This window comes from Hipposideros armiger, unplaced genomic scaffold (assembly GCF_001890085.2).
Source record: "Hipposideros armiger isolate ML-2016 unplaced genomic scaffold, ASM189008v1 scaffold_44, whole genome shotgun sequence".
NCBI classification, from domain to species: domain Eukaryota; kingdom Metazoa; phylum Chordata; class Mammalia; order Chiroptera; family Hipposideridae; genus Hipposideros; species Hipposideros armiger.
The window spans coordinates 1,276,719-1,295,027 of record NW_017731394.1 but is presented as its reverse complement, the minus strand read 5'-3'; the positions used below and the strand labels follow the sequence as shown (position 1 = coordinate 1,295,027).

The 18,309-nt window shown below is 34.7% G+C and overlaps 1 protein-coding gene and 1 long non-coding RNA gene across 7 annotated transcripts in view; one reads left to right on the top strand and one right to left on the bottom strand.

The window, feature by feature from the left end:
• The window catches only part of LOC109381129 (uncharacterized), a 32,569-nt gene extending 30,641 nt beyond the window's left edge, over positions 1–1,928 (top strand). Inside the window, exon 3 of the long non-coding RNA XR_002123642.1 lies at positions 1,847–1,928. This is a non-coding gene — a long non-coding RNA (uncharacterized LOC109381129). The remainder of the gene's footprint in view (positions 1–1,846) is intronic.
• Positions 1,929–2,276: 348 nt separating this feature from the next.
• QSER1 (glutamine and serine rich 1) overlaps positions 2,277–18,309 on the bottom strand; it is a 66,332-nt gene continuing 50,299 nt past the window's right edge. For 3 of the 6 annotated variants that reach the window (XM_019639480.1, XM_019639483.1, XM_019639484.1), the window contains 5 exons: positions 14,830–14,967; positions 12,434–12,531; positions 8,303–8,452; positions 6,974–7,069; positions 5,209–5,886 (listed from right to left, as the gene is read on the bottom strand). In XM_019639480.1, coding sequence (XP_019495025.1) covers positions 5,746–5,886; positions 6,974–7,069; positions 8,303–8,452; positions 12,434–12,531; positions 14,830–14,967 — 623 coding nt within the window. In that variant the 3' untranslated portion in view covers positions 5,209–5,745. Of the gene's footprint in view, positions 5,887–6,973; positions 7,070–8,302; positions 8,453–12,433; positions 12,532–14,829; positions 14,968–18,309 lie in introns of those variants that run through there. The other 3 variants (XM_019639481.1, XM_019639482.1, XM_019639485.1) reach the window with 3 other exon arrangements.

The window sequence follows — 18,309 nt, the reverse complement described above, 5'->3', positions numbered from 1 at the left end:
ACGTCCTCCACAACTAGACTGAAGAACAAAACGACAGCAACTTGTCTGTTCCCCTTCCCCCAATTCCCCAATAAAAATCTTTAAAAAAAAAAAAAGGCAAGGTTTTGCTTTGCAATGCTTTGTGAATGGTACTTTAATATCTTTATGATACTGAATTGTTTGCATACTCCTGTGATAATGTTAATGCATTTGCATTAGCATTGGCTGTAAAAATCCTAACTTCCTGAGTTCTACTTCAGCCAAATAACATTATCTTATAATAAACTCAGTGGAGGACTAGCATTTAAGATTTTATGCTGATTGGCCCATTAACAGTTTTTAAGTCATTGATAAAGGATATATGTAAACAAAGCTAATGTCAAAAATGCATTCTAAAGCCAAGTTCTTTCTGTTAGGCTGTTGCTAGTGTGTTGAATTCTCTTGCTTCACTGCTTAAAGACAGCTGCTCTCGATGACCGCCCATTCACTTCCACAGACTAAATGGAAATTAAATATAAGAATTAAGAGAATGGACTCTGGCCTGTTGAAAACTAAGAGAGAACTAAGAGAGTGAGGCAAATAATGGGTGCTATGAGATGTTTTCTTTTAAAGATAGAAAGAGAAAGCAGGGGATGGGCCACTGACAGTTAGGAACTACTCAAAGAGGCCACTTTGACAACACTAAACTGACTTTTAAAAAACCTCTCATTTATGTATTCACCCATTTATCCAATACATCTCTATTAAATGCCTATTGTGTAAAAGACATGCTGTTGGACGTAGAAGACTAATTGGCTAAAGACCTTAAGTCAGTGGTTCTCAACCTGTGTGTCGCCTACGACCATCGGAAGACAAAAAGGTATTTACATTACGATTCATAACAATAGCAAAATTAGTTATAGAGTAGCAATGAAAATAACTTTATGGTTGGGGGTCACCACAACATGAGGAACTGTATTAAGGGGTCGCGGTGTTAGGAAGGTTGACAACTGCTGCCTGAAGTACTTCGTAATTGACTATTGATACAGACATGTTTTCTAATTACTGTTACACTAGTGTCACGAGATGAACCAAGCGTTAATGGGTGTGTGTGTAAAATAGCTGCTGAATGATTTTGAAGAAGTCTTACAAGTTAGTAAAAAAATAACATATAAGGTAGCAAGGAATTGCCCTTATTTTTCTGCTATACCTTTTAGTGCTGCCAAACCTCTTTGCACTTCTCCTAACATTCCAGTCTACCTAAAATCTAGAACATTAATAGCTTCAGACTTTGTTTCTTGCCTCATTTTCAGAATGAGAAAACATCTAGATTAAGTTCCACATGACATGTCTGCGAATAGAGCTAGTTTAATGGAAGAACTGGAGCAGAAACCATTCTCCTGAATACAAACCAAAGATTATGCCATTTTCCTCATCCGGCTGCTTACAAGTCCTCCCAACCTGAGGCTTGGCTTAATCATTTTAAAATATAAAGGTTAAGGCAGAGTCTTACTATGAAAATTAAAGGATCAGTAGGACAAAATCCTTTTTATATAAAAGATAATAAAAATATCTTGATATTAACAATTACTTCTACTTTGCACTAATTTCAAGTAAAAAATTAGAAAGGTGACTTATGGACTTATACTTCTTTATAGGTGGAAAAGGGCTAAAAGTTGTATCAACACAGAAACTTAATTATTTACTGATATTGTCAGCTGAGATAGTGGAATTCATCAAATACTGACTTATTTGAGAAAATCCTGGGTGGACCCTATACCATCTGTACCTAATAACTTTGTTGAGGACTCTACAACATGTTATATGAGGAATCTGTAACATGATGCTGTTTTTGGGTAATACAATATCTCAGTTTCCAATTCTTAAGAGAAAGAAGACCAAGCCGACCAAATGGCATGTTGGTTAAGAGTTGGCTTGGGACACCAGTTCTGAGCAGCAGGGCCCCGGTTCGGATCCCACATGAGGACCAGTGATGCTGCGCCTTCTACAGCTAAGATGGTGAACAACTGCTCGACCTGGGGCTGGGCTACCATCAGTTGCCGGCAGTGGTGTAGGCTGCAGTGCGGCTGGCCAGCAGCTGCCGTGAGCCGCTGTCCAATGGCCAGTGAGTGACTGCCTCACCCAGGAAGAGCGCAATGATCACAATACCAACATGGGCCAGTGAAGCGATGTCCTCCACAACTAGACTGAAGAACAAAAGGACAGCAACTTGTCTGTTCCCCTCCCCCAATTCCCCAATTAAAAAAAAACAAACCAAAAAACCAAACCCCAAAACATTCTGATTTTGTTGTTTAAAAAACTGTTTTCATTTTAATGATCTGAGTTAGTAACAAACAAATATACAAAATTGTCTTTCACATTTCCATACATTGTATTATGGACCACTTAAAACTCTGGACTACAAATGCAGGTTTCATTGTATCCTTAACCTCAATTGTCACTTATAAATAAAGGTGATTTGCAAAAACATGCATTTGTGAACACAGATGCGAAAAGTTGCACATGTAAATTAATGCACAACCAATAGTGTACATTGTTCATTTGTGCAGTTTATGTGTCAAGTACAACTGACACAGAAGCAGTCATCCTGGGATATTTCACTCTATTTAAAAAACATTTTTGAGAAACAGATGGAACTACAGTTTAAAACAAAATTATATCCTACAAATACAATACAATTCACAACTTGTACATCTGAAGAAACTTTGGGGATCCAAAGCTGATTCAATAACCCTGCTCCAATAGGTTTTATTGGGTACATCTCCAAAGTCATAGGTTGGAAATAGCTGCTGTGATGAAATAAGTAGTGAAAGGAAAGTGAGACTTTAAAAAATGTGAGGAAAGCTTTGAAAATAGTAATAATATATGAGTCATCTATAATTTTTGTTTTTAAATTTTAGAAATTTAAAGGTAATCTGAACATTTTCTAAGCCATTTTAAATTAAGAATTTTTTTTCATCTTACCAATGTTTTCTATTTGATAGTATAATTGAAAATCGGCAGTTTCTATTGTTGACTTACTACAATTTATAAATTATAAATTTATGACTTTAGAGGATCACTGGATTCTCATGTAAAGGAAAACAAAGAGGCATTTCTACAGCCATTAATCTGAACTAGAAATAAACACCAACACAATGATTTTGTATATTAAATTGTTTCCAGATATTTATAGGTAGAAAAATCTAATTTTTCTTAAAAACATTTTCCTGGGTTGTGGCAACATGTGCTTTACCTCCTTAACTCAATCTACAACCTAAAGTTATTTTTATATTCTACATTTCAGACTCCCTGGCAAGGAATGTGAATGCTAACCAGCTAGGTATTTATTCAACTTCGTATTCATAAAGAATGGACTTAGGTATGGTTGTCATAATATTTGTCCCACTTTCCTCTGAGGCCCAAGTTTGATGTCCTTGCCTATGCTATATGGATCAAATGAGAGAAGATGGCGCAAAACAATTGGGTCTCCTCCAGGCAGTATTATAGGCTTGGCCTCTGGTATTATAAAAACACTTGCTTTATTAAAATGAATACAATTGCAAATAGTTTGAGGACAGCTGCAGTTGAAAAGGAAATGGGTGGTTTTCTGCAGGAAACATCCCTGTTTTCCACAGGCCTTGTCATGAAGAAAATGTGGCTTGTGATTTCAAACACATACTTCAAGAGATACCTAAATGCAAGTCGGCTTTTTAAAATATTTAAACCATCAATGATTCAGGCAAGTAAGCTGGGGGAGTAATGTAAAGACATATACTTATAATACATTAGGAGATGTAGTTATCTACTCTGTACTTTGGAAATGAAAAAAAAACACACCAAAAAAACAATTCTGTCCAGAGTGAATATCAGAAAGACATATGGCTGCTTCCTACTCTTCTATACTTAGCAAAATTAATTTTATGATGCTCTCACTGCTGATATTCTCTTATTTGAGTTAGGCAAAATAAATCTAATAGGTTACTTTTGTGTTCAAAGTAAGCTGCCTAAACAGTTTTTTAAAAAAACTTTCATAAATGGGGCATTTAACACTTGAGAGAAATTTCGATTATTGACTATCTGGTCTAATAGCAGGTACAAAGATTGTTGAATTAAGAATTATTGCTTTTAAAAAGATAACCATCAGAAATAAATATGTAAGCTTAACTCAAATACTCATTTTTCACTCAATGCTACAATGTCTTATTTTCAAATCAAGTCACATTACCGTCAATTATTTGCCAGTTTATTGAAGTTTTTAATTATAAGAAGTTGGCCTGTTAACTCAAAATCGAAACAATAGCAATAGCCACACAAGCATGTCTTATTTGGGCATTGAGCAGTAACACTGCTGCTTTCTTATAGGACTTAAGGCACTAAATGGTGGTAAAATAAACAAAAGTAAGATGATTAACAACTTCTTTAGAATCCTAAAAAAGGAGATCATTTAGAAGGACATTAGGTAAATCTTTTTCTCAAACAAATAAGGCATCCTGTTGGCAAACACAAATAAAACACAAGGTCATGTGGAACCTAATACATTCACTGTCTCCACTACACTACTCGACACACTAGCTGGCAAACTAAAGCAAGCTACAATAGCATGTACACAGGTAGGAAAGGCACCAAAAGGAGAGCTCGACCACTTCCAGTTCTGAGCATCAGGTAAGCTGTGTTTAGCACTGCATGCAGTCTAATTATAAATTTTATCCTTTAAAATTGTATAATGTGGCTAGATTTTTGTTTCAACAAATCAGTTAATCAAGTGCTAGTTTAGTAAGAAATTTATTTTCATGAATCAGGAAATTACTGCAGTGTCTAACACAACCCCATTTATAAAGCTAAACTAAGTCTAGTACTGAATGTATATTCTGGATAACACTGAAACAAATCTGTATAAACAAAAATGGTTACCTCAAGATAGAATTCACAATAGAAATTCAATATATAACTAAATAAGATTTACTGAAAATAATGAAAAGTGTAGTACAGATACATCAAACATAATTATAACCACAAAATTTTCCTTGTGAAAAATACAACTATTAGTGAAAATGTACAATTGAAAATTTTTCCAAAGGAAAAACAGTATAAAGGAAAATACTTTTCTTTGAGATAGGGAAAATAGTATGTCATTGTTTTTTTCATCACAATATAATTTGACACAAAAAGCAGTCATAGAATTGCACCAATTCCACATCCAGTTTCCTGAACATGTTAAGAGTAAAAGAAATTCATAAAGCAGAATGCAGTTTCAGAATTTTATATTTTAAATTGATGATATTCTTATACAGAATGTTACAGCACACCAGATCTGTTTACATAATGTACAGTACTTTCCGTTTTGTGGCCAGACATGAAAACAAGCATGATTTCTGCCACCTTTCTTTCATTCTGGTGTTTAGTCAAAGGAAAAAATAATCAAGCTACTTAAGTGTTCTCTCTCTAGCAATAAAAAAAAATTATATTTAGTGCATGCTTCATCATTTGTCAAAAAACATTTCTGAAAATAAAACTCAGTTACCCAATGGTTTACAAAATAGAAAAATCACTCATTAGGATAAAAATGTGGTGGGATTTAGGTCCATTTCCGGACTGACTTCCTTGGCAGCACCACTGTCCTTTAGCAGAGGTCAGGATGCAAATTCCATGGTCAAGGCAGGTGTGCCTGCGGAGACCACTGCTGGACATTTGATTATGATTATCTGAGGCCCTCAACCCTCTTTGATCACCCTCCCTCCACCATTTCATTAGTGCTATAAAACAGATGGCATTTTTGTGGAAATGTTAGGAACATTTCTGCTGTACATGATTTAGAAGTTCTCCAAATTTTTCAAATAGGTCTTCCACCCATTTCACATTTTTCATACAAAGTTGAACAATTTCTTCCTGTCCTAAATCTTCATTTTTTTTCTGCACAGAAGAAATCTAAAAATAAAGAGAATTGCCACATTAGCTTATACTTATCACTTTATAAGTTCTTCATAAGGGCTTACTGTTTCTATATCCTGAGTGAAAAGAGGGTTTAGTAATTCACCTACAAATACTGATCTTTTCTCTTTCAAAATCTATCCATGGAGAATGATTATTTCATATGAATTTGTGTGAAGTCTAATCCTATCATTTTTGACTCTATGGGGTCAGGGAAGCTGGCAAAGGAAAGTGGTTCAAATTTTCTCAATTCCTTTCAATTGTGTTAAAAGCAAAATGACAAATTTTGGAGTAAATTCTTTTCAGAGCATTGTAAAAATAATCAACATTTTTGCACGACCATCTTTACTTTCTTCTTTGCTAAATAGGTTAGATTTATGAACATCTTTCCATAACAGACCATATCAAATACATCAGCTATAACTTTGATCCAATTTAACCCTTTTTAATTAAAAAGACTGATAGTGCTACCAAAAAAAGGTAGTACTGTCTACAGCCATTTAAACTCTGAGGAAATCAATCCTTTTATCCCATCCACAAAGTGGTATTACTGTCATACATAATTTTTGAGCAACTTGTGATACTTAAAAGCTACGATTACATTTTAACCATCATTTCTTCATGCCAGGGCACAATAGCCCCATTACTCTGAAATTAGGTGGGATAGGGCCAGCTTAGTGATAAGGAAGACAGGGAGATACCAAAGCAGTGACCAAAGAGAATTATGAGAGAAGAAAATACAATAAAGTACCATTTATTATGGTAACATAAAGCAAGCACTAACAGCTTTAAAACATTACCACTTATAGCTCTGAAAGGTGGTGAGCCTCAAATTAATCTGAGCACAACACATAACAGAGGCTCAGAACAATAAATTTTTTAGTCATACAGGTCAATACAGACATATACTGGGTTGTCGGAAGTCATGATGCATTTTTGCAGTGAAAAACATACAAAAAAATGTCATGACTTTTCCAACAACCCAATATTTTTAAACAATTCTCTTTAAAACATTAAATATACAGTCTCCTTGAAGTTTGGAAAAATATACATTTCTCTTTTAAATAAATGAAAAAATAATTACCTCATCTTTACATATCAGATAAACATGATATTTATAATGATGGAGTGAATGATACAAAGAATATAATTGTATTTTCTCTGGATCAACAGCAAACTCCTATAAAAAGAAAAGAATTTATAGATATATGTCTTTCATGGAGCATCTGAGCTAAGAACACTTTTATGAGAATAGTAGACCAAAAGTCTCAATGGAAATCTTAAAAGTGACTTGTATGGCTGGATATTGGCTCTATTAATAAACTATTAACAAGAGGCTTATTCAAAACAAGAATTTAAATTGTATTTTAGAATATTCATTTTCTAAATATACACTATTTCAAAATACTTAAATATTATAGAAAAATTTAAACAGTAAACATATGATTTATAAAGTAAAAAAAATCCTTTAATCTCTTCCTTCAGAGATAAACAGGGTTAACAGAATGTTATATATTCTTCCATGTTTCCTCCTGTAACATATATTAACATTAATTTTGTAATGGAAGGGAATCATACTATACATATTGTTCTGCAATTATATTTTTTATAACTTGTTTTTTTACCTAACTAAAACTTGGATATCTTTCTATTTATAGCAAATACCATTACCCACTATAAATTATATGAGTGTAGGGATTTTTGACTATTTTTCACAGATGTATTCCTAGTATTTAGAACTGTATTTGGCACACTATATGCACTAATTTTTTTTTATTGAATCAATGAATGTATCTTTTCTTTTTAAAAAGTGCATAGTATTACATGATCTGGGTGGCTCTTTATCCAGTCTCACAATGATGATACATAACTGGATTGTTCTTATAAACAATTCTGCAATGAGCAAAGGCATATGCTTTTATGCATGTTTGAATGTGCTTCTACAAAATACAATTTTCTGTATTGATAAAGAATTGACATGTTGCTAAACAGTTTTCTGAAAAGGCAATAATTTAGACTATCTTAAAAAATGAATGAATTCCAATTCTAATAATTTTGCAGGTACGTAATCAATATTGAATCTTATGGAATGTGTGCACACTCATTTATATGTGTATGCATTTGTATCCAATGACAAAAAAGCTATATAAAAAATATAAATACAAGCATGGGATAATTCCTTGCTTATAAGCCTATTAAAATTTGTGAGCACTCACTATATGCCAGATACTGTTCTAGGCAATGAAGAAAAACAAAGATAATGACGGAATCCCTGCTCCTTAGGCCAGAGCTGCTCATTCCTACCTGAAAAAAACTTCACATTTAATAGTTAAATATTTGCTTGTTTCAATGTTTTAAGTAGGAATTATATTAACTGGAAGAGGTATAATTACATCAATCAATATATACTTACTTGTGCAGATTTAGTGGTTGTTTTGGAAGTCCTTAGAGTTTTCTTATTATAAGCTTTGCCATTCATTTTGATTTTAGAAATAGATCCCCCACTTTTTGCTTTAGAGTCTCGAGTAATTATTGTTAGTTCAGGAAAACTTTCCAAAGCATTCTTTAAAATAAAGCAAAAATAATTGATATAAGAAAACTAATCTAAACTACTTCCAGCTATTCAAATTTTATTTTAAAAATATAGAAATGTATACACACATGTACATATACACACAAATATATGTGGGGGGTACTGATGGGGTGTGGTAAATATAAACAATATACATGTAGGATGTTAAACATGTCCAAATTCTTTGTAGCTCCTCCCATCAAGATGTGGAATCTAACCAGACTTATTGTGGTAATCATTTTGTAATACATACAAATATTGAATCATGTTGTACACCTGACAATTGTATGTCAATTATACCTCAATGGAAAAAAAAATGTGGAATCTATTTTCCCATCCTTTGAATTTGGGCCAACCTTATGACCTGCTTTAAACAACAGCACATGACACTGTGGGGACTCCTGAATGAGGTAGAGTTCTTTGTAGTGATGCCTTTCTAGTTTCAAAGTAGGGAAAAAGGGAGCATGATACAGATGTTCTTCAACTTATGATGGGGTTATGTCCTGATAAACCCATGGTAAACTGAAAATATCCTAAGTTGAAAATGCATTTAATACTACACTATAGAGTATCGTTGTCTATCTCTATCCTCATGATTGCATAGCTGACTGGGAGCTGTGGTTGCCGCCACTGCCTACCATCATAAGAGAGCATCATACTGCATACGTTAGTTTGGAAAAGGTCAAAATTCAAAACTTGAAGTACAGTTTCTACTGAATACTTATCATTTTTTTCAACCATCTTAAAGTCTAGAAATTGTTAAGTCAAACAATGGAAGTTGGGGACCATCTGTGTAAGTTTCTTCAAAGCTCCACCAATTAAAACACTGCCAGCACCCTGAAACCTGGCGAAGCCCTGCTCTAAAGAATTATCTGATCCTGGCTCAGGATGAGAACAGAGGAAAACAGGAAGCATTGTAACATTCCTCTGGCTTCACCACTTCTCTTGCTAATTTTGACTATAGGAATAGCAGTTGTGAATTAAGAGTGTAAAACACAGTTTGTTGAATTTTCTGATCACAATGACATTGTAGATACCACTGATAATTTAGTGGTCATGTGGCTGAACCAATTTCAGTCCATTCTTTAAAAGCCACGCATATTTATGCCCTTATATACTCGGCAAGTCATTCTGACATGAAAAGCTACAAACAATAATTGAATGATAGTTGTAGCTAAATTTAACTAGGTTGAACGTTTTAAAAAATTGAGTTACTACTAACATATAATACTTCCATACTAAAAGGGTTCAAGTGCTCCCATTGTATTTATTTTTCCACATTATATTTATTATTCAGAGTATAGTTCTCATTTGATAAGCTTAACTGTTTAATAAATAGTTACAACCTGCAAGGCCACCCTTTTCCAAACCCCGTATGTGATCCCAAGCACCTAGTATTGGGATCCCCAAAACAGTGCACTTTTTGTTTGTTTTTTTATTTTTATTTTTTAGCTGAGCCATCCTGCTACCTGTTGGCAGCTCAGCTCGGGCTGGGAATCGAACTGGCAACCTGTTTCTCAAAGCTCGCACTCTTGAGCGAGCTCTTAACCAACTGAGCCACTTGGCCGGCCCCTAAATAGTGCATTTTTAAACAAATAACTTAATATTTTTGGATGTAAGTGTAGGAGGGAACTAAGTTTCATTTAATAGAAACAATAGAATATTTGGCATTTCCTACCAGAGGGAGCTGTCTTTTAATATCTAGCTTCATTCTCTTAGATTATTTGTGCTTTTATTATATACTTTGGTACTTTTCATATAAACATGCCCAGGCTTGAAAAATTCTGGACCCAGAATCACTTTTTACAAAAAATGGATTCTACATTTGGAAACAACAAATACTAGCTTAATGAAGATGAAAGGAGAAAATTTAAATGATCTTTCTAATAAGCATAAGATGTTAAAGATGAATGGACATACACAGATTTCAGAGGAAAATAGAACATCATTTACTTCAAAAGGCTTTAGGATTTCTAAAATTACCAAGGTCACCATAGGAAGTGGTGCTAATTATTTCTAAATAGAAAATATTTCATAATCTGTGTGTAATATTTTACATCAAATAATTCTAAGTTTTAGTACTGTGTATTTCGGCTTTGCAATACAAATCGCAATAAATGAAAATTATCAAAATAACTATCTTGAAAATTATAAATTTTGCTTTTTCTGTGTGAAAATGAGAACATGAAAAAATTTTCACTTGTTCATCATAAACTGAAAAAAATATCTATTGAGTCTATTGAATATCTATTGAGTCTATTAAGTTCCAAGACTGGTCCTTATTAAAATTTAATATATCTAGAAAACACACATCTAATGACATTCTCTTATCTTTAGAAAACATGGTATTTCCCAAAGGAATATTTCATTTGACGACAGCAGTTAAATGGAAAATACATGACTAGGAGTCAGTAGACCAAATTCTTAAATGGGCTTCTTAACTAGCTTCTGACTTTTTTCTCTGCAAGTGCATGTCAATGAAGAGTGTAGGACTACAAGTAGAGTTTGTGTTATTAATATTTAACTTCAAACTCAATCTCAGAGGCTTAATATTTCACCTAGCTAAAATGAAGTCAGTTTTCACTTTTATGGGGAGTTCAGATAAAGTAGGAAGGTGAAAAAGCTATACAAATTACCCGAAGAAAATGAAAACTTATATCCATATAAAAACATGCACACATGGATGTTTATAGCAGCTTTTTTGGTAACTGCCAGGATTAGGAAGCAACCAAGCTGTTCTTCAGTAGGTGAATGGATAAACTGTGGTATATTCAAACCATGGAATATTATTCAGTGCTAAAAAGAAATGAGCTATCAAGCTATGAAAAGACACGGCAGAACCTTAAATGCATATTATAAGCGAAAGAAGCCAATCTTAAAAGGTTACATACTGTATGGTTTCAACTATATGACATTCTGGGAAAGGTAAAATGATGGATACAGTAAAAATATCAGTGGTTGGCAGAGGTTGGGGGGAGGGATGGATGAATAGAGCACAGAGGATTTTTAGTTCAGTGAACTAATGATAATAGTGGATACATGTCATTATACATTTGTCCAAACCTATAGAATGTACAACACCAAGAGTGAGCCATAAAGTAAACTATGGACTTTGGGTGTTAATGATGGGTCAGTGTAGGTTCACTGACAGTGAGAAACGTCCCACTCTGGTGAGAGATGTTGATAGGAGAGGTTGTTCATGTGGGGATGGGGCATATGGGAAAGTCTCTGTACTTTCTGCTCAATTTTGCTGTGAACCTAAAACTTCTCTAAAAAATAAACTCTGTTCATATATATAAAAAACTATACAATATATAAAAAAACTTCTCCCAAGGTAGATAGACTCAAATGATTCTAGATGTTGTATGTTACACTCTGAGTAAGAAAAGCTGGCAATTTTCTGACTACTAAGCAGCTTCTTGATACATTTTCTGAGTTTGGATTAGTTTAATGTTCTTTATTTCTGGTAACACCAAAAACAATATAGTGCCAAAATATATTAACATATATAATTATATGTATTTCCTACCATTATGTGAGGGTTTTTTCTTCAGACATTGGGTAAATCAGGCAAGTAAAGGGAATTTTGATAACTGTGCTAAGAGGAGGCCAATTCTAATTATAGATGAAATGTGAAATTTTTGATAAGATTTAAAAGTAAAAGATTGGAATATAGTGATAGTTGAAAGGAAGTACTTTTGAAAACATTTGGGAATTATTATATAGAAGAAATACTAGGGGAATATGAAAGCCTAAAAAATGAATTTAAGCAGAAAAAAGCAAATGATTAACACTAAGAATGTGCTTAATAAAATAAAAAGAATCTAAACAGACTCATAATGAATAAAAATCAAATTTTTATTGGGTAGAAAAATTTTATAAAATGGAGATGACTTTCATAACTTCTCCTTCCTATTCTATTTAAGACTATGAGTACCACTGCATTTCTAGTAAATCATCTGAGGGAAATACCTTGAATGACTGATCCAAATGAAGATTCAAAAGAAGTCTCTTTCGGTTATCATTCAGCATGCTATCTATTTTTTTCATATGAGGCAAAAGCAGCTCATCTAAAACAAGATAAAAATGTATTGTAACAGCTTAAACTATCAGCACAACGACTTCTTCAAAATCCAACTTTTTCTCAAGACATTACTATATTAAGACATTAAATTCACTGGCTTATGTAAAGTATTGGTATTAAAATATTGGACATACGGCTTTCTGAATAAAAGTAACTTGAAAAATAGTTTTACAATAGCCAAATGAGAAAGAAGCAGTGTAGTGTGAGAGGATCAAAAGTTGAACTCTGTCTCTGTCACCAGAATTGACTGATGGGAGTAATGTGACCAGTGGGCAAGCTGCCTAATTTCTCCAGACGCATTTACCATCTGAACAATACTGGTATTATAACATACAAACTTATCCAACATTATAAAATGTTATAAAATACTGACTATGATTTTCTTAATTCACTGTAGTTTGCAGCAAAGAAAAAGGGGAAGAAATATGATCAAAATCCAGTTTCAAAAACACATGGGAAGAGTCAACAGAGTTATTTTAGAAAATGGGAAAGTAAAAGTATAATAAAGATTCCTACCCAAAACTTTTTTCTTCCTTTTTCAGTCCTCTGAAACTTTAAGCTCTTTTAAGAAAAGCACTTTCAGAGTATAAGTTAATTATTTTTGGTGCTGTATTAAATATTTTAGGTTACTAGCCGATTTCTTAATTTATCAGTATAACATATTTTATAACACTATTACCATTTAATGACTTTTCAGAAAATATATAGATAATTTTCAGAATCTAGTTACTAATTTCAGAGCTGAATAAAATGACCCTTTATGTAACTGGAATACAAACACAAGTACAGTGACCAGTGAAAAAATACTTCCTCTAATTGAAGAAAAAGTCCTCAGTGGGAACACTTTCTAAGGTCACTATAACACACCTGATAGTTTTCTTTCTAGTAGCGACTAGTCAAATACTATAAGAATTTACATTTCATAAAAACAAGTTTTAAACAGTGTGGATTATTTTTAAATATAACCATTAAAATCTTTTCCCTTTATATTAAATGGAGAAAAGTCAGAAAACAATGATAAGCAATAGAGAAAAAATTATTTAAAATACAACTATCCAGAAATGACCACTACTAGGAGATATATATTTAATAGTGCAAGGAGTTGTGATTGAGAGAGAAAACATTTAATGGCAAAAAATGCTGACCTGGGAAATGAACTATTTGGTTTTTAATTATGGTTCTTCTACCACTAACTTGTTCTATAACTTTAGGAAATACATTTACTCTCTTTCAACTTTAGTCTACAAAATAAATGTTTTAGATTAGATAATCTCTAATGTCTCTTCTAGCTCTACATGACTTTAAAATGACTGATATATGTATTATTGTCTGATTATATAGTCAAAAAAGCAATGGACCAGAAATTAGAAGACCTTGGATTTTAATTCGTTTTCTGTTAACTTGCAAATTGTGGGCTTTTAGGCAAGTCACTTGAACTTTGAGCCTGTCTTCACCACAAAATGGATGTCTGAATTGTTTGGGGACTGAAATAGCATAACATATGTGGAAATAATAAAACAATGTATTATTAGGCATTGCCACTGAAATATATGGTTACTATCATTTGATTTGACACCTGTACAACTCATTTTGATATAAGAAGGGTAATGAAAACAGACTCATTAACCCTTTCATTCCTTCTTTTAGTTGTCCCTGGTGAATATTAAAGTGGCTAAAGGCTAACTATTAGTGAACAACTAATTAGATACATGAATTACCAGCTTATTTCATATTATCAATTCCATCCCTATTTTTCTACAAGAAAAAATTACTAAAGGAAGAGTATAAAGGAATATTCATGAATATAATCTAATACATATAGTGTTACTATTAATTAATTAGAAAATAATTACTCTGTGATGTATCTTTTACTGGACACAAATATACAGTTTTAATCTTTATACCATTATTATCTGATTCATCTTTCCAGTTATTAGAAAACAGAATATATCGACATCTGTACCTTTCATGTAATAAACACACAGTAAAATAGTATGAGGATGAAAATGATTCTAGAATTGAAAGAAACTATTGGGTAGTTGCATAATTTTCCCATGAGTAGAAATCAATAAAAATACATTCAGTTATAAAGTTGACCAAATGTTCAGACAATTCATGAAGATATGACCATTTTATAGAACATATATATGTTTATCATGACTTTGTTAACTGACAATGTATAGATATATATTACAGACACTATATACCACACATGTAACTAAAAGACAAGAATAAAAAAGATCCAGAAAGTACTACCAACAAAGTACTACTTAGTGGACTGTACCATTGCTCTTCTCTAAGGCTTGCATTGTGTCAGGGTCCAAAGCAATGCTAACAAGCAATTCCATGTAACTCTTAAAGGTTTCCTTCATTGCTCTTGTGTTCAAAAAACGAGTGACAAAGGGAGCTGGAGGATCAAATTCTGAGAGGGAGAAAAGATGAAATATTAAATATTCTTTCCTGACAGCTTTAAAAACACATTTCTCTATAACAAGAGCCTATGAGTAGATGGAAGTTTATAGATATAATTTCTCAAATTAAGATTCTCCCACTTTGCCTTTAGAAACACCTTGGGTAAGAGATTCTCAAAGCTGGTTTGCACATCACAAAAATCACTGGAGAGTTTTTAAAACAAAACAAAAAAAATGAAGTTGCTGTACTTATTAAAACAGAATCTTGGGTGGGCTGGGAGTAGTGGCAATGAACCTCAAATATCATACTCGGAAGGTGTCTCTGGAGACCAACACCAGCCAGCATTTGGAAACATGAGTCTCATAGGAAACTGTTTCTCCCCCCAGGACCCCGCCACAGACATCTGCTGCTAGGGCTGCTACTCTGGAACAATGGTTTCTCTATTTTTAGGTAGCAAAGAAACTAGAAGACATCCAATGTGTGAGGTAGTAGATATCTCATCTTTTTATTTAAATTACTGTAAAATTCTGGTCTAGAGCCACATGTTGAAAAGTTTTGACTTTTTTTTTCATTAAATTATGTAACTATTATAACTGTCAACAACAGTTCTTACAGTATGGTCCAAGGACTCCAAGACCCTTTTCAAGGTTCTCTGATGTCAGAAGTTTTTTCATAACATTAAAATGTTATATACCTTTTTACTCTGTTGACATGGTAAAAGTAATGTTGGGTAAAACTGCTGATGGTTTACATAGCACGAATCAAGGCAGTGACACCAAACTGTACTAGTAGCCATATAATTTGCTGTGACTTTGTCATCATCTCACTGCCATGAATTTGAAGGGAAAAGAAAAGGTAGTTTCACATAATAGTCTTTAATAAAGCAGCAGAAATTATTAATTGTAATAAATATTTTCTCGAGTAAATGTCTAATATTCAGTGTGATGAAATGAGAGGTACACACAAAGCACTTCCGCTATGAAGTATGATGGTTATCTCCAGGAAGACCATCCATGCAATTGTTTGAGTTACAAGATAAACTAGACACTTTTCCCCCTATGGGACACCATTTTTATTTGAAAGAATGACTGACAGACACACTATGCCTATTTAGATGTGGGTATTTGGCAGACTTTTTTTTAGGAATTAATGAAGTGACTGTGTCACAGAATGGAAAACAATTGACTGTATGTGTTGCCAATGATAAAATTTGAGGTTTCAAGTGAAAATCAGAATTCTGGACAACTTATATCCACTACTCTGAGCTTGACAGTGTCCCAATACTTAAAGACTTCATCAATGACAAGAGTAGTGGTATTAATAAATGTAATTTTTGACACTACAAAAATGTATGACCTAAAATAAATGTAAGAGCTACAGCCATAAAACTTTTATAAGAAAATATATGAGGGCCGGCCAAGTGGCGCATTGGTTAAGAATTGGCTTGGGGGCCGGCCGAGTGGCGCAATGGTTAAGAACTCGCTTGGGATGCCAGAGGGCCCCGGTTCGGATCCCACACTAAGATGGTGAACAACAGCTCGACCTGGAGCTGGGCTGCCCTGAGTCGCCGGCGACTGCATAGACTGCAGTGAAGCTGCAGTGAGCTGCCATAAGCTACCGTGTGTGGCCAGCAGCCAGCGTGAGCGGCCAGCAGCCGCAGTGAGCGGCCGTCCAGAAGCCGGCGACTGATCTGCCTCGCCAGAGAAGAGCGCAATGATGGTACCAACAAGGGCCAGTGAAGCAACGTCCTCCACAACTAGACTGAAGAACAAAAGGACAGCAACTTGTCTGTTCCCCTTTCCCCAATTCCCCAGCACTGTTCCCATCCCCCCAATTTCCCAATAAAAAAATCTTAAAAAAAAAAAAAAAAAAGAATTGGCTTGGGACGCCAGCTCTGAGCAGCAGGGCCCGGGTTCGGATCCCACATGAGGGCCAGTGACGCTGCCCTCTACAGCTAAGATGGTGAACAACAGCTCGACCTGGAGCTGGGCTGCCCTGAGTCGCCGGCGACTGCATAGACTGCAGTGAAGCTGCAGTGAGCTGCCATAAGCTACCGTGTGTGGCCAGCAGCCAGCGTGAGTGGCTGGTAGCCGATGTGAGCTGCCAAGAGCCACCATGGGCGGCCGTCCAGTGGCCGGTGACGGATCTGCCTCACCTGGGAAGAGCGCAATGATAATACCAACAAGGGCCAGTGAAGCAACGTCCTCCACAACTAGACTGAAGAACAAAAGGACAGCAACTTGTCTGTTCCCCTTCCCCGAATTCCCAACGCTGTTCCCCAATTCCCCAATAAAAATCTTTAAAAAAAAAAAAAAGAAAATATATGATACCAAAAGCACGATCTAGTGTATAAAAGAAAAAATAGATAAATTCGGCTTCATCAAAATTTCAAACGTTTGTGCATCAAAACACATTATCAAGAAAGTGAAATGTCAACCTGCAGAGCGAAGAAAGTATTTTCAAATCATATATCTGATAAGGGTTTAATACCCAGAATATATAAAGAATTACAACTCAAGAACAAAAGGAGAAACGATCCAATTAAAAAGTGGGCAAATGGGGCCAGCTGAGTGGCTCAGTTGGTTAAGAGCTCGCTCAAGAGTTTGAATTCTGAGCAACAGCAGTTCGATGCCCGGCCCGAGCTGACCTGCCGCTGAGCTGCCAAAAAGTGGCAGGATGGCTCAGCTAAAAAATATGTATATATGCCATTTTAAAATAATTTATGGCTCAGCTAAAAAAAAAAAAAAAAGTGGGCAAAGGGGCTAGCCGAGTGGCTCAGTTGGTTAACAGCAAGAGCTCTGAGCAACAAGGTTGCCGGTTTGATTCCCCCATGGGCCAGTGAGCTGCACCTGAGCTGAGCTGCCACTGAGCTGCCAATAGGCAGGATAGCTCAGCTGGTGAGAGCACGTGCTCCTAACAAGGTTGCCGGTTCGACTCCCGCATGGGATGGTGGGCTATGCCCACCACAACTAAGATTGAACACGGCACCTCCTTGAGCTGAGTGGCCACGAGCTGCTGCCAGGTGGCTGGATGGCTACTGGACTTGGAGCTGAGCTAGCTGCGCCCTCTACAACTAAGATTGAAGGACAACAACTTGGCTGTTCCCCATCCCCAATTCCCCAATAAAAAAGTCTTAATAAAAGAAAAAAAGTGAGCAAAGGATTTATAGACATTTCTCCAAAGAAGATAAGCAAATGGCCAGTAAGTACAAAAAGATGCTAAATATCATTAGTTGTTACAGAAATACAAATCAAAACCACAATGTGATACCACTTCACACGTACAAGGATGGCTATAATAAGAAAAACAAGATTTGCTGAGGATGTGAAGAAATTGGAACCTCCATGTACTG